The sequence below is a fragment of the Diaporthe amygdali genome (assembly GCF_026229845.1).
Source record: "Diaporthe amygdali strain CAA958 chromosome Unknown NODE_11_length_1138210_cov_64_948100, whole genome shotgun sequence".
NCBI lineage: Eukaryota > Fungi > Ascomycota > Sordariomycetes > Diaporthales > Diaporthaceae > Diaporthe > Diaporthe amygdali.
The window spans coordinates 109,323-123,974 of record NW_026517031.1 but is presented as its reverse complement, the minus strand read 5'-3'; the positions used below and the strand labels follow the sequence as shown (position 1 = coordinate 123,974).

Below are 14,652 nucleotides of genomic sequence, written 5' to 3'. Positions count from 1 at the left end.
TTGTTTTCTCAAGCATATATCAACCCCAAATGAAATTTCATGTGAGCAAGAGACCTCCGCCTTGGTTGCGAAGAATGTCCTCCCAATCCACGCTGTTGCCCTTCGTGCGGGCGGTTCGAGTTCGCCAAACTTCTTCAAGAACCTCGCATGCGCGCAGAACATTACGGAATCCACGTATCTTGTCGATGGATCGCAATCTCGAGCGAATAATTTCCATGTCTGTGGACTCAGTAGCTTCTCCGCCGGCCATAAAAAGGGGAAACAGAAGAACTCCATCAGGATGTGCGTCTTCAGGGATCTTGGCAATGTTGTCCAAGACCAGGCAGACCTCGTCAGAGACTTTCTTATCTGAGCTGCCGTCAATTGACAGTTCCTGCTGTTCAGAACAGGACGGGTAAGTCTGCCGCATCCGCTGGTACAGGTAAATGAGCGCCGCGCTCTTGTAGGCATATGCTGTGGCTTCTAGGACGGCATCCGACGATTTTGGATGCCAAGAGCGAAGATTCTGCTCAATTTGAAAACATGTCCTCGTTCGCTCAGCAGTCTCCTCCCTCTCAGACCGTGACACATCCAGTGTCGGCTTGTCCCCAGTAGCATCCAAGGCGCTTATCTGAGATATGTAGACCAGCAGCTGGGAATGAACTCCAAGGTAAGAGTCAACGGTATCGCTCAGGCCCTCTAGATAATCCCCAGGTATCAGTGCCGATCTCCCGGAAGTAACGCTACCCAGTATATCGTGGTAGGCGAAGTTGCGCAGCAGCCACTCGCCCTCGGTACTGCCCCGGAAGGCCTCTGGGCCGTGGAGATCTTGCCCTTGGTCACGCAGGCGCGCCGACAGGATGACGGACTGCGCGCCCATGAGGTGTTCCGACCAGCCTGTGCGGAGGCCCAAGATGGCCTCGGAAGCGGAGAGAAGCAGGCAGGAAGCCAGGGCAGTCTCGTAGTTGTGGATGGCCACGAAAGGCTTCGCTATGTCCACACTGAGACCTCTCAGGGCCTGGGAGCGAGCCTCCATCGCCGCGACCTGGTACGTGGGGTCGAAGTTGGACAGGTTGCCCGAGGCGAGGGCAACGACCGAGTCAAAGAGCGTCTGCGACTCCATTGCCATGGGCAAAAGCGCTTTGCGGCTAGGTCAGCCGAGACTTGAAGTAGACAGAGCTTGAGCTTGCCAACATACCGGATAGAAACGAATTTTGGTAGCCACATGCCGTTAGCTTTAGTGCAAGGAAGTTCACGTAATACCTCATGAAGAGGCGTGTTGACGGGCTTCGACCTTGGGCGGGTCCAGGAAGAAGATTATCTTGCGGCGGTCGGACATCAACGGTCCCGTCACTTGGAGGCTTTTCTGTCCCAGGCACTCGCCTTGCAGGCTCACGTACGCACTCGAGGTTCAGGCGCACACAGCTGCCGCATCTCGGGAGCGTGTTCTCGACACACTTCTTGCGTCTCGCGCGGCAGGTCAAGCAGCCGGTGCGGTCATGCTTGGTGCCTTTGCGCCTCTTGACCTGAGGCTTCTCAGACATCTCGGATCGAGCGCGTGCGATAGCGTTGGCGATGGAGATGAATGCGCATGAGGATGGTAATAAGTAGAGCGGCCGACAATGCGGAGCGGGGCTGAGGTGCACCAGGGGTGAGCTTGACTCGGCCGTGCCGTCGTCGCTTTGTCCTTCCGACCGGCTCAACCACGGGGCGGGCGGCCACGTTGGGTCCAACGTTGATCGGAAATGACTTGCGCATCGTCTACAAAAACCAGTCTAAGAAAATTCTAGATCATTGGGTGTAGATCTACCGGGTACTTGGGCCCGGCAGCTTCTCAGATCTGGCCCACTATATATTTCATCTGTCAAATCGGACCGGGCAGGGTGAGTAGGTCGAGTTTGCGTTTTCAGTCTTTTCAGGGACCGCGGCTGATCGAGAAGTAGAAACTCATTTCCAGCTCACTTCCAGACACAATGCTAGACCGGGACATCTAGTGCACATGAATAACAGGCAATAAGAGCTGAGGAAGTGACAACACAGTCTGTCCGGTCCAAACTACAGTACGCCTCGCTGTCGCCGCCACCACTTTCCCCCTCTTCGTGCAGTATCACTCGAGCGTCAAACAAACTCAACGACTGGCAGAGAGGTTCACAGACCTGGCTGTCAGTGAAACTCAAAAAAGATACCGTACCCATGAAAGCGTTTACGGGACCAGAAAAGAAGCATGGGCCATGTCTTAAGACGGCGGATATAGCTCCAGGCCGACAAGGGTCTTCCCATTCCCGAGCATCCAACGTGGCACGCGTTTGATTGGGAAAGTTCATGCCGTCCTCTTCTTCCCCCTCCAGCTGCCATGTCAACAAAGCTCCACCACGACCACGACCACCAGCACCGCGAACAGCGCGACTCAACCCGGTGGAGCCAAGGGTATTGCCTTGAAAGCAGGGTGGAGGGATGTAGGGAGGGGAAGGCAAGGTATGGGTTGCACGGGTCGAGTGGTCCACAACAATCAGAAAGGGTCCCCTCTGCTGCCGCTCTTGATGTTGCTCATACCACCACAGTCCCTGGGCTATACGTGGTATACCACCCCCCCAGCAGTGGACGCATGAACTCGGGAATTAGCGAGTACCGGCCAAGATGGTCGATCCAGTGTGTTCTTCTGGCTTCTCTTCTTCCCTTTCCAGTCAACACGGTCGCGACCCACCCACCATCGGGCGCGTGCCCGCCCCTGACCCCAGCGCGTACAGAGCAAGAGGAAAAAGAAGGGGCGGTCTATAGGTGAGTCACCATATACCATCGCAGCATGATGGGTGATCGGATATCAGGGGGGTTGCTCGCCAGTCCGCAGAAGTCTGTGGCTCGCTGCTTTCTCTCGTCTCGAGCTTCTCTTTTTGTCGCATGTATACACAGCCTCCTGTTCTCCGGTACAGTTCTCCGGTACAAAAATAATCACTACCACTAGCGACATCACATCGTGCCTTACCAGTTCATCAATTTGCTCTTCGCTGGCGTGTGATCCCGACCTGTCCAGCAAGGAAGAAACGAGGAGGAAATCTATCTATTCGCCTCCTGAGACGCCGATCCGCGCGCCCCAAAGTTTGGCCACATCCTAAGGGACCTGCCACTTCATAATACCACCCTATCACCAAATCACACTTCAAAAAAGAGGAATCGAAAGAAGATATAAAACCCCCAAAAACCACCTCCAATGGGTTTCTTCTCAAAGTCCAAACCAGAAATGGCCCGCGAGACCCCAAAGTCAGGCTCGAGCGACGGCGGTGCCTCTGACGCCGGCGGCGCAGCATCGACATCAGCGGAGCCCCAGCGCCCGGGCACGTCGGGCACGGAGATGCTGCTCGTCAACAACCGGCAGCGGGCGTCGGTGCGCCTGCGCGACGCCCAGCGCAAGGAGCGCGCCTACAAGACCAAGAAGCGCTCCACGCAGGCCCGCGCCAACTGGACCGAGGCCAAGCAGCACTTCCGCGAGGGCTTCCACCACAACATGAACGGCGTGCGCCTGTCGTGGCGCGTCGTCAGCTGCGTCGGGTGTAAGTGAAAACACACACAACTGCTACCCCCTCCCCTCCCCCGCCCCACCCAGCTTTCCCATCTCTGGGGGCTATCAAATCAAGTCGCAACTTGCTAATTGAGACTGGCCGGGTAGACCTGTTCCGCGCAAAGAACGACAAGCTCAAGGCCGAGGCCGAGGAGAAGCGCAAAATGCGCGCAGCAGACAAGCAGCGCAAGCTGGAGGAGAAGCTCAAGCGCGAGAAGGAGCTCGCTGAGAAGGGCGAGGCCGGCGAGGGCGAGGAGGGCGCGGCGAAGAAGGAGGGCGAGGGCGAGCCTGAGGCGGAGGCTGCGTAGGTTGGGCTGCGTGGGATGGTCCGGGGCTGGATGTTGAATCGCCTCGGTGTGATGATGTTGGGCTGGGGGACGTTTGTGTGTGACCTCTAAAGCGACGATGTTTGCTTGGGCACACACCCGTCGACCGAATCCCCATCATCAGCGCGCCTTTCCTATGTCTTGTTTTTGCTGACGTCTTTTCCGGGACAAGAACCCACCCTCCACTCATTTGTTTTCCTTTTACAAGTCTAGTCTGCTTCCCTGTTTTTGTTCATGTCGTTTCGACTGTTATGATGGCTTTTACGAGGCAACGATCATGACCAGCACAATCGCTTTTTTTAGATCTGACGTCGAGGAGGAAGAGGAGGAAAAGAGAGAAAGAGAGCTTGGACTGGTCAAATCGTCGGTCGGGTTCCTCAACCCGGGCCTCACCACACCCACGGTTCTCATGGAAGAGCCATTTTTCCTATGTCAACATCACTCGGAGGAGTCGGTTTGCTGTTTTTTTTTTTAGAGATATCCAGGGATTACAATCAGTGCGAGGTGAGAGGGGGGGGGGGGGGAGAGACAGAGACAGTATGTGCGGTTATAGTGAACGGTATCAGCAGGATCATGGTACCGAGATAATACCTAGTGGCGGAAGGATAGATGTTAGGTCGATCATTGAGTTACAATGCCATGCAAGCATCATTCTCACCTCTTTGTACTGGGCTTCACCGTGCTTTTCAACCAGGTCTAATATTGTAATACAATCCTACAATCCCGCATATCTGGTCTGCACACCTGTTTCCGTCGTTGTCGTAACCAAATACGCCGTCACTATCGAGTCCCGTGCAAGCTCTTCGAATTCAGATGTGCATATTTTTGGCGGTCTCAAATGACAACTTCCACGAACCTGCAGCTCGTCTTCACCAGATCACACCCAGGTGACCTCATGAGCGCCCCCTGAAGTTTTAGGAGACGAGTATTTCGTGGCAAAGAAACGGTCAAATCATCCATTCCAGGACCTATGTCTGTCATCTGCAATCTATCCATCAACCCCTACACGCCGAGTCTGAACCAAACATCTAAGCAGCCTTCTTCGCAAACTCGACCTTCAGGATCAAATGCTTGAAACCGAAGCCGTCCATCTTCCCGCAGGCCCTCTCGGCATCGGTCCTGTCCGCAAAGCTGATGAACGCGAAGCCCTTGGCGCGGCCCGTCTCCCTGTCCTTGGCCAGGAACACGCGCGTGACGCGGCCAAAGCGCTCGAACATGTCGCGCAGCTCTTGCTCTTCTGCCATCTCGGAGACCTATATGGGGGGAGAAAAGCCAGAGGTCAGCATACATGCGTGTGATTTGTGCGTGGAGAGAGACTCGAATAAAATCAAAAGAAAACGTACGTTTGTGACACGCAGCGTGGCAAAGTCGTCGCGCTCGCCAAACTTGCCACCGCCCATCCTCTCCCCTTCGCCGCGCGCGCCACCGTTCCGCAGCGCAGGCGGGACGTAGGAGCCCTTCTTGCCCGCACCGGCACCGCCTGCAGCGGAAGGCTCGTCGCCCATGCCGGCGGCGACGTCGGCGACGGCGGCCTCGCCGACGGGGGCCATGGTCTCCTTGTAGGGGCAGCGGGCGGTGAAATGCTCCTGGGAACAGATACGACACTTGACCTTCTTGTCCTTGAGCTTGTCCTTCATGCTCTGGGCGTTGGGGTCCTTGCTCTCGTCCTTGGCCTCCTGCTTCCAGTTGGCCGAGGGGCGGAAGATGATGTTCTCGCCGACCGAGGTGGTGTCGGGGGCGGGGCCGATCGGGTCGCTGCCAGACAGGCCGAACTTGGCCCACTTCTTGCGCTCGGCGACGCGCGGGTTGACGACCTCGCGGTGGGTGATGAGGCGGATGCGGCGGGTTGTCTTGACCGTCTGGCCGTTGTCGTTGAGGTGGTACGAGATGATGGTCTTTGTGCCGTCGCGGTTCTGGATGGTCTCATCGGCGGGGAGGGCGGTGCTTGGCACCTCTTCGTTGTCGTCGTCGTCGGCCCAGTCCCTGCGCGGGGGTGACATAATGTTAGGGGGAAGCTCTCGTGGACACACATCGTGCCGTAATCGCTGATCATTGCCCATGAAATGATCCAAGCACAGGACAGCTTACCTGGCTGGGTTGTTTGTGGCGGTAGCAGCCATCTTGGATGTGATTCTGTCTGGGTTGGTTGACAGGCTGGCTGGCTGGCTGATGGGCTGGCTGGGTTGGGAGTTGACTGGCGGTAGTGTGTGTTGTGGTGTTCGGTTGGCGTTTGATGTGGGGTTGGATTTTTTTGTGAAGGTCGAAATTCTGAACTCTGATATGCGGTAGCAGGGAGGCGCACCAGGCAAGCTCTTTGTGGGGCAGAATTTAGTGCAGAGACACACCAAAAGCCGTCCGCCCCTGGCCACTCCCCCCAACCCCAAGGCAGCGAGCGTCCCTCGACACCCGAGGGCCGTCCATTGCCCATATTAGTCACCCTCTTCCACTGCAGCTGCATTGTTTCCGCGACATTCGACACGTTGAGTCTTTACCATGAGAGCCTGTTCTTCACATAAGGTACACACTGATTTTGATACTTCTGACCAAAATATGACTCACCGTCGCGCTAGATACGACCAGTCAGTTGCTATGCGCCACCGTAGTGTCATCTCGTCTCCGTCATCAAAGAGGACCGCCTATCCGGTCGATTAGTCCTGCAGAGCAGACAGCGACATAACCAACGATGCAAATGAGCACGGCACCGTAGGCTACTATTTATTCACAGAGCATTCAAAGTCAGGACATTTGAGAAATATAATTAGATACTCGCTTGCAAAACACCCAGGCTGCGACCAATATGGTGGCTATGGTCCATCACCAGCTTTCCGTCTTAAAACCACATGCTGCGCTGTTCCCTTTATGTGACATATGACCATAGCCTTCGCCTGATGTGTAGTGTGTGTGACCTTTCCGTTCATGCTGCACCCTGACCCTCTAAATATCCCGCCCAGATCTCCATAGCAGGTTCTTTTCCCGACAAAAGAAAGCATCAAAAAGTAGCGCTCACTGATTCCAAGGGACGCCGTCCTTCCGCGTCCGTCCCGTTCCCCATTTCCGACCTGTCTCTTTTTTTGCCGTACCAGCCCAACACCGTCCTAAAACCAGACAAAGGAAAAACTTCAGTAGGCGAAGTGAAGCGCACCACCCAGTAGTGCTATGATGAGGTCCGAATAATTTAGAGAGCCACTCTTCCAATTCCATTCTGCCCCCTTTCTCGTTCACCTTCTCACCGTGTCAAATCATCAATCGTAGCTTGCGAGAAGAAATGACACGAAAATTTGCCTCCGTACTTTCTCGTATCTCTCATACAACGAGCGTCGCATGGTCCCTCATCCCCATTCTGGGAGGGATACTCGACGACCTCCTCTTCCTTGCCTGCGGGATCGGCGGCAGCGCCTTGGTCGGCGGCGGGGCGGGAGGAGGCAGCAGGGGTGAGTTCTGCGGCTGCGCATGTGGCATCTGCGGGAGGCTGCGCCTGTTGACCAACTTGGAGGATGGCCCTGACTGCTTCTGCCCGTGGCCGGGGATTGTCATGGCCGACCCCCTGCGCGGCCCGCGTTCCGGAGACGGCGACCTGGCCCGACGCTCGGTGGCCTCGTCGCGGTAGGATGGAGTATGCGCCCGGCGCCTGCTGGTGGTGGGAAACATCGACACTGAGCGGTGCCGTGGCGAGTCCATCGCGCTGGGCAGGCTGCACATGCTGGCCCTTTTCTGGGCGGCTGCGGCACGGATGATGGGCGATCGACTCCTGCCCGAGGATTCATAGTTATCCAACGACGACATGCTTCGCGGAATCTCGGCCGCCGCATCTGCTCTGTCGAGCAGCGAGGATCCACTGAGCGCTGCGTGGGTGGGAAGGTCGGCCTTGGGCGTCTCGGCCCAGAGGGAGTCATCAGAAGGGCGCAGCGTATGCATGCTCGCGTACTTGCGCGGGCTGTTGTGTACCGACACCTGGTAACTCGTCCTCATGGAACCACGGCTCGACGCCCGTGACGATAAATCATATTCAGGTTTATTGTTACCAGCTGACCAGCTCGTAAACATCGACGGAGAGTTTGGACGCGGTGAAACACCGGCGCTGTCATCGGTCTTTAGAGGGCTTCTTGGCGTTGGTGACAGCTTGGAGGGTGAGGGCGTGTCTGCCACGATGGAAAGCGGCCTAGACAGGCCGAGGGCTGAGGGAGGAGGACGCCTCATCCTCCGTGGTGGTCGCCCCGGTGTTCCATGAGCATTATGGACGTGAACGTAATCTTGCGTTGCAGAGCGACGGCGTGCCCCTGAGTATGGGAGGCTGAAGTTGGGCGGCTCCTGAATGGAGGACAGAGAAGAATGGGCCTTGTGCGGGGTTGGTATTGCGTTCATATCATGGACCACGTTGGACGTGCGGTAGGACTGACGTCGGTCCTCAATCTCTGCTGCGTTGGGTCGACGCCGGATTTCCATCTCCTCGGCCAGTGGGGTAGGCTCGTCAGAATTGCTGATGAGGCTCCCAAAACTGTCGCGGAGTGGCGAGTTAGACGGCGATGAGTCGGATGTGACAATGGTCCTGGCTGCAGACGTGAAAGAGTACCGGTTGGAGCTATCTCGGAGGCCATCGAGTTGTCGCCCATCCTGGGAAACGAAGCTGTTGGTCGTGGAGTTGTCATCGAAGCTTCGGTCTGGGAGCAGCTCAGTGAGCGTCGCGTCGAGGTGTAGCTCTGGCTCGTCAAAGGTGATTGAGGCATCCCACCGCGTTTCAGGGCTGGTCAATGCCGGCACGAATCGAAATGGGTCTCTCACCACAATCGCCCTTTGGCTGGGCTGGGCTTTCAGTTTGGTGGGTTCCACAGGCTCCTTGGGCGCCCCTGTCTCTGTTACGGGCCTTTTGCCTCCCAAGGACTCGATTTCTCTCCGCAAGAACGACATCCAATCCTCCATATCATCGACATTTTCGAAAACCATCAAGATGTCAGAAGCCTGGCGCTTCTCCTTCTCCCGCATCCCAAACTTCCCGAACAAGGATCTCGTGTCCTGGCTGACAATAGCGCCTTCCTCGAATACCGACGATACCTGGAGCACCCAGTGCTTCCCCGGGATGATATCGCTCGCGAAAGCCGCCGAGTCCTTGCAAAGCTGAATCACCTTCTCCGGCAGTCGGTCATGTGTGCCATCGCCGCTATACTGGAGCAGATACCCCGAAGTAACCAAGACATAGAGCTTGCTGGTCCAGTCGAGCTTGATAGAGGAGCTGTTGCGTCTGTGCTTCTTGCGTGCCATGTCAGCAAATAACGCCTTCTGATCACCAAGATCTGGGTGGTTTATATTGCTGTTGTTGATTATTTCTCGCTTATAGTGCGCCCGAAGAAGGCTATCTGCCTGCATACAGGCCGGTAAAGTTGCGGTCCGAACCGCCTGCGGGTATGCTTGGAACAGAGGTACTGGATCCCAAGTGGCAAGCGATCCCCGCCTCTTCCCATTGGGCCCAAGAGGTGACCTGGGCGCCATGAAGGGTGGTGACTTGATTGTTGAGGTCCGGGGTCTCAGAAATGGTCCATCAGCTGAAGCCGGTGCAAGGTATGTCTCTGAATGTGCTGCTGTCGGCCGCAAGCCATAAGATGGGCTACCGTCTTTGTCGGCCGACAATGATTCCCGTTTCCCAGCTCTCGCAACGTTACGGGCAGCCTTGAGTTCGTCTGGTTCGCTCGACCCCCTGTGCCTGGCAAAAATGCTTCTGAACCCCAGTCTCGACTCTCTCCTGCCTGACCTAACTTCCTTTTCAGCACGCAGCGGGATCCTGTTCTCCATGGCGGCCGTGATATCAAGGTCCGGCGGTCGCTGTCTCCGCGAGACGGTGGTCCGAGCCTCGCTTGAGCTCCCGGAGGTACTGCTGGCGGGGCTGGCAATATCGAATTCCGGCATGTTTAAAGTTTGTGTCTGGTTTAAACGATGGATATATAAAGGTAGCCTCAAGTGTCGGTCACAAGAGGCGCAAGTGCTTGTATAATGCTCCTTGGTCACCAGGTGACAGCCTCATGCAGACGAGAGAATGACGCAAACTTAGAGACAGGTTGTCCGGCGCGATATCAACATTGGGTTACTAGCAGTGTGATCGAGACCGGTCAAGACACCGAGGTAAGAAATGATCACGAAAGCGAGTGAGATGTCTGAGCGACGGGTGAGACAGGTGTCGTGGTGCAGAAACGACAGGAAAGAAAAAGGCGGGTGTTCAGTCACGAGACACGAGGGAAGGTAAACATCACAGGCCGAGACGTTGTCAGTCGAACCAGGAGGGGCGTCGGTGGCGTGGGGGCTGTCTCTGTGGGTGGTGCAGGGTCCGACGACAGAGCAGAGGTCTCACGAGCGTGATGAAAGGAGAAGAGAGCCGGTGTCGTCGTTGGGGTCGAGAAAGAGAGGGAAGGTTTGTGTGTAATATGAGAGAGTTACAACCAAAGGGGGAAAAACAAACTCTCTTGCGCGAGAAGAAAGTTGTGCGCCAGCAACAGCTGCAACGACTAACGCAGAGTCCAGAACGTAGCCCGGATCGAGGACGGGTTTATCAGGCGATGATATAGCACATTGGACCATATTAATATCGAATGGAAGCTTTGGGGGGAAAAGAAAAACATTGGCCGAGTCGAAGCTGGGAGAAGGGAAGGGGACAGGCTCGGAGGTCGAGGCTTGGATGGGATGTCCCGGCGCGATGTTGTGCTGCTGCTGCTTGGGTCTTGGTGGTGCTTGGAGCAGCAGCTGCTGCTGACCGAAGTACTACACAGAGGGTGGGCAGCAGGGCCAAGTACATGGGTACGAAGATACATGCTTGGCAGACACAGTATTGTAGACTTGTAGACCGGGGGTTGCAGGTAAGGCACCGTGGGGCACGTACCCAAGTACCTCCGTACCTTAGCACTGTCTCTGGGCAGAGCAGGTCCTGCAGTAAGGTTGGCGGGGGTCCAACAATACAGGGACTAGGGTTCGACACACCCCGGCCGCCCAGGAGCCTTGCATACACCGACAGCACCCTCAAATACCAAGTATCTATCGCATTTGCATGGCATCTCATCTGCTAATATTTGACGCGAAGAGCCTGTGCAGGTACATTGCATCACATCATAGCAGGGCAGGGCATGGGCAGACAATTATTGCTGACTAGTGTGTGGGAAGACAAAAACAATCAAGCCGAAGACTTGACAGGCACAGGCACAGGTCGGGACTCACCCGTTCTGCGCTATCGAATTATCAGAATCTCTTATGTGGTCGGATAAGGTTGTGATGGTGATCGAGATGTGATATTCAAGGGACTGCTGGGTGCCGCGAAGCCGCCCTGCCCTGTCTGGTACGCCGAGTGTACAGTGTACAGCCCAAGTGCACCCTGTAATCATGTATCGTAGCAGTGTAATTATAATGTAACCATATCCTACTGGGGCTTTTCCCAAGCTGGCCGTGACACCTGGTTTGATCCCCTACACTGGCCGTGGGATGACGAATGAGCGAGTGAGCGAGTGGGCGATTCCACACGTCAAAACTTATCCAGGCACCGGCTTCATAGGGCAATCAAATTGGCCTTGACCATCTCCCGCCTGGCCCACCAGGACAGATCCGCCCAGGCCAGACCAGAGGCCAGGCCAGCGCGCGCAGTCGGCCAGCAGCAGCTCTTGAATATTGTCCTGTATTGTATAGATAGTCACACTACGTAGGCACAGGCTGGTCTTCTCGGGGAATCGACAGCCCGGCCAGGATTTTAATATTGCAGTACTTGCCTGGGCCACACCAGCGCGAAGTAGCAATGATCTCATCCTTTTCTTCCCGCCGCGCCGCCACCACACCACGTCTGCAAGGATGCCCACCAATTCTATCTCGCAAATCTGACTTTTCGATCTAGGGTCCGACCACTCACACTCTTGCATGAACGACACGACGCGCTTTTTATCGAGCGTGTGCCTCTTTCTCCTCATCGTCGCCGTCTTCTTTCTCCAAGGCGCGTCCTGCCCTGTCAGGCACGGCGAAACCCTATTTGCTCGAGCTTGACATGCAAGTGGCGCGAGCTATTCCTGCTAATGCTTACTGCATGCAGACTCGGTATGGATCAGACTGTAGTTTCTTGTGGGTTCACAGGACAATCAGCAGCTCAACAAGTCCGAGTAATCCAACTAGATGAAAGAGAAGAGCACGGAGACGACAAGGGAGACGGGAAGAGTGGTCAGGCCCTGCCATGCCAACGCCCACACCATGTCTTCCTTGCCCAGCTCTGGCAGATTTGACCACAAGGCAGCAGCAGGGGATCGTTGACGGGGCTGACGGGGTGGGAGACGCGAGCGGGAAGCCGAACAGCCAACTTCTGGTTCGTGGACCCCAGCTCGCTCTCCAAGGAAAAGTTTTCGCCCGCTCAACCCTGGCCCATGACGAATGGCCTGTGGCCGTGGCCGCGGTCGCGGCAACGGGATGGGCTAACCCGTGGATGATGGAGAAACGCAAGGAGACATCGTGGCCGTCAAACTGTTTCGGTGTCGGGAAGGCCCAAGGGCGAGGTATTCTTTGGCTGTGGGAGCACAGCCAAGTGCCACCCACCTCCTCGCATCCTTTTTCCAATTGATGACATGACATGACAGCGACTACTGTAGAGCACAACCTGACTGACAGGCAAACTGACTCTCTCCCCAGTTCTATGACAGAAGAGTCACGATCTAAGAGACCGAACCCCGCCCTCTGCCCTCTGCCCTGCCGACGGCTCCCGATCCGGAACTCTCGCGGGTATGGAAACCAGATCCTACATGGTAAAACACCCCACCCGCGACCCATATCGCCCTGCCCATCTCCAGCTCTGCCGTTAGTTCCAGAATGCCTCAGTACCCACCGGAACATGGCTGTGTGGTGCCAGAAGCACCAGCACTGTGTGGTCTGTTCTGCCGCGTACTATGTACGGCATCACAGTGTCTACTGTGTAGATGCCAGCGAGGCCGTCAACCAGGTCTAGGTACAGCCCAGCCCGTCGGATCGACGTCTGTAGGGCTCTTCCTGCTCGCGCTCGAGCTCCAGCTGCCCGCCAGCTCTTGGGATGGAGTTTGCTTTTGTCATAGTTCGCGCCGTCGACAAGATTGGGCCTCGATTGATTATTCGTATCTATCTTGCTTTTCCCCCACGCTGGCGCCGCCCACAAGGAGGATTTTTTTCCCAGTCTGCCCACTGTTACTGCCACAGTACAATATATCCACACAGGGCCAATTCTATACTGGCCAGAACTGGTGGTCCCAGGGCTTTGGAAAACGAAACTCAATCAAGCCGTCCCGCAGGTGTCTGCAGATGCGGCCGTCTACGTGGCCTCCTGCGGACATAACTCGATATTATTTCCCCTTGCGGCATCCTTGCAACACGCACGCACGCTCGCACGACACCTCAGGCACGATGCACGACGCACGACACGCCACGGCAGTTGAGGAATTGGCCTGCTCGTCAATGAACCCAGATTAATTAATTTGCTAACGGACTAGATGACTGACTGAATTACTGACTTCCACAGCCCCTGACTATCAAAGCCAAAACCCATCCATCACACAGACGGTTGTGGGCTGTGGGCTCTGTGGATCGTCAAAAAGTCTGTGCTTGGAGAAGGAGGAGGAGGGGCAGTACAGTAGCAGACAGGGACGGGGTCACAGAAACCTGGATCCGGTCCCGGCGTTACGCTGAACCCACTCATCAACCCACACTCAGGCCCATGTCTGCCACGAAATACAGGGGCCGCACGGAACTCTTGCTGAGACGGCCGGGGGAATCTCGTTCAGCCTCCTCTGGAGATTGACTTCACCTATCCAGCTGTCTTGCACCAGCTCTGCCCGTCGACACGCTAGTAAATACTCCAGGAGTCAAGCTGAGCCATGGGTACACAGAGTGGGAGAGGGAGAGAATAAGAGAGCCAAGCGCCATCTTCCAACCGAAGTCCCTGTCTCGTCCCTGCGACTGACAGGTCTCGGCAGCTTGCACACGCGCCGTCCCAGCCCGGGCGGGGAACAGTTCGTGCGACGCGAGGGAATGAATGCCTCTGGGCTCTAATCTGTACGGTACAACAGACATGGGATGAGACGAGACGAGCAGGACGAGGGCGGCTCTGCTCCGGGCTTAGGTGCAATCCCCACCACTCACGGCCACTCTGGGTGTCGCTGCTTGATGATCCATTCGTAAGCACTTGGGCCTTGCGATATTGCGTAGTCGCCCTCCCCCATAGCTGCAGAAAGTCGCATGCACCTCGCCTGCGTATAAGCAGGGGCTGCAGCAAGCTGGATCGGGACCCAAGCTGGTCGGGACCGATTTTGGACGGAGGGTCTCGCTACTGCGCAGCCCAGGGACAAGGCCAAAAAGAAGGAGAAAGAGTAGAAGAGCTAACGACTACTTGATGCTTTTACGAGATGGGTCGGCCAGGCCACGTATCCGACCGGCTCAACTTCCCCCTCGTGAGGTCGTGGGCGGCAAAGACGGCGGGAGGAGAGAAGGCTAGGAACTGTCACGAATTGTCCTGACTTATCGGTCGCAAGACAGCAATTGGACACGCACGACACGCACGCACGCCTCTCTCCCTCATGTCTCTCGCTTACTCGTGTCGCACCGCGTCGAGCTATTCCATTTCCATCTGCACGATCCCGCTGGTTCGACTTATTGTTGCGGGTTTGTGCTACGCGCTCTGGGCCGCCCGCCCTCATGGGGGACACGCGCACGGCGGTGATCTGCGCATGTCTGAGAGGAGCTTCCCTCCTCTTCCTCACTCCACCATCCGGGCAATTCTCTCTCGACACCATCGCGCTGCCACCCCCCCCCCCCCACCGG

At 56.3% G+C, this 14,652-nt stretch overlaps 4 protein-coding genes across 4 annotated transcripts; 1 reads left to right on the top strand and 3 right to left on the bottom strand.

Annotated features, from left to right (window-relative positions):
• Positions 1-37: 37 nt before the first annotated feature.
• On the bottom strand, positions 38-1,523 carry J7T55_014318 (uncharacterized protein; the record flags this gene model as incomplete). The annotated part of the gene is made up of 2 exons (XM_053142302.1): positions 38-1,119; positions 1,376-1,523. The coding sequence occupies 2 exons, from the start codon at positions 1,521-1,523 to the stop codon at positions 38-40; spliced, it is 1,230 nt and encodes a 409-aa protein (XP_052994508.1).
• Positions 1,524-3,187: 1,664 nt separating this feature from the next.
• On the top strand, positions 3,188-3,843 carry J7T55_014317 (uncharacterized protein; the record flags this gene model as incomplete). The annotated part of the gene is made up of 2 exons (XM_053142301.1): positions 3,188-3,527; positions 3,644-3,843. 2 exons carry the CDS (start codon positions 3,188-3,190, stop codon positions 3,841-3,843), a joined length of 540 nt encoding a protein of 179 aa, XP_052994507.1.
• A 1,046-nt stretch (positions 3,844-4,889) lies between these two features.
• Positions 4,890-5,981, bottom strand: J7T55_014316 (eukaryotic translation initiation factor 3 subunit g; the record flags this gene model as incomplete). Its single annotated transcript, XM_053142300.1, has 3 exons — positions 4,890-5,114; positions 5,205-5,844; positions 5,950-5,981. The coding sequence occupies 3 exons, from the start codon at positions 5,979-5,981 to the stop codon at positions 4,890-4,892; spliced, it is 897 nt and encodes a 298-aa protein (XP_052994506.1).
• Positions 5,982-7,164: 1,183 nt separating this feature from the next.
• J7T55_014315 (peptidase family M20/M25/M40 protein) lies at positions 7,165-9,759 on the bottom strand (the record flags this gene model as incomplete). The annotated part of the gene is made up of 1 exon (XM_053142299.1): positions 7,165-9,759. One exon carries the CDS (start codon positions 9,757-9,759, stop codon positions 7,165-7,167), a length of 2,595 nt encoding a protein of 864 aa, XP_052994505.1.
• Between the last annotated feature and the right edge of the window lie 4,893 nt (positions 9,760-14,652).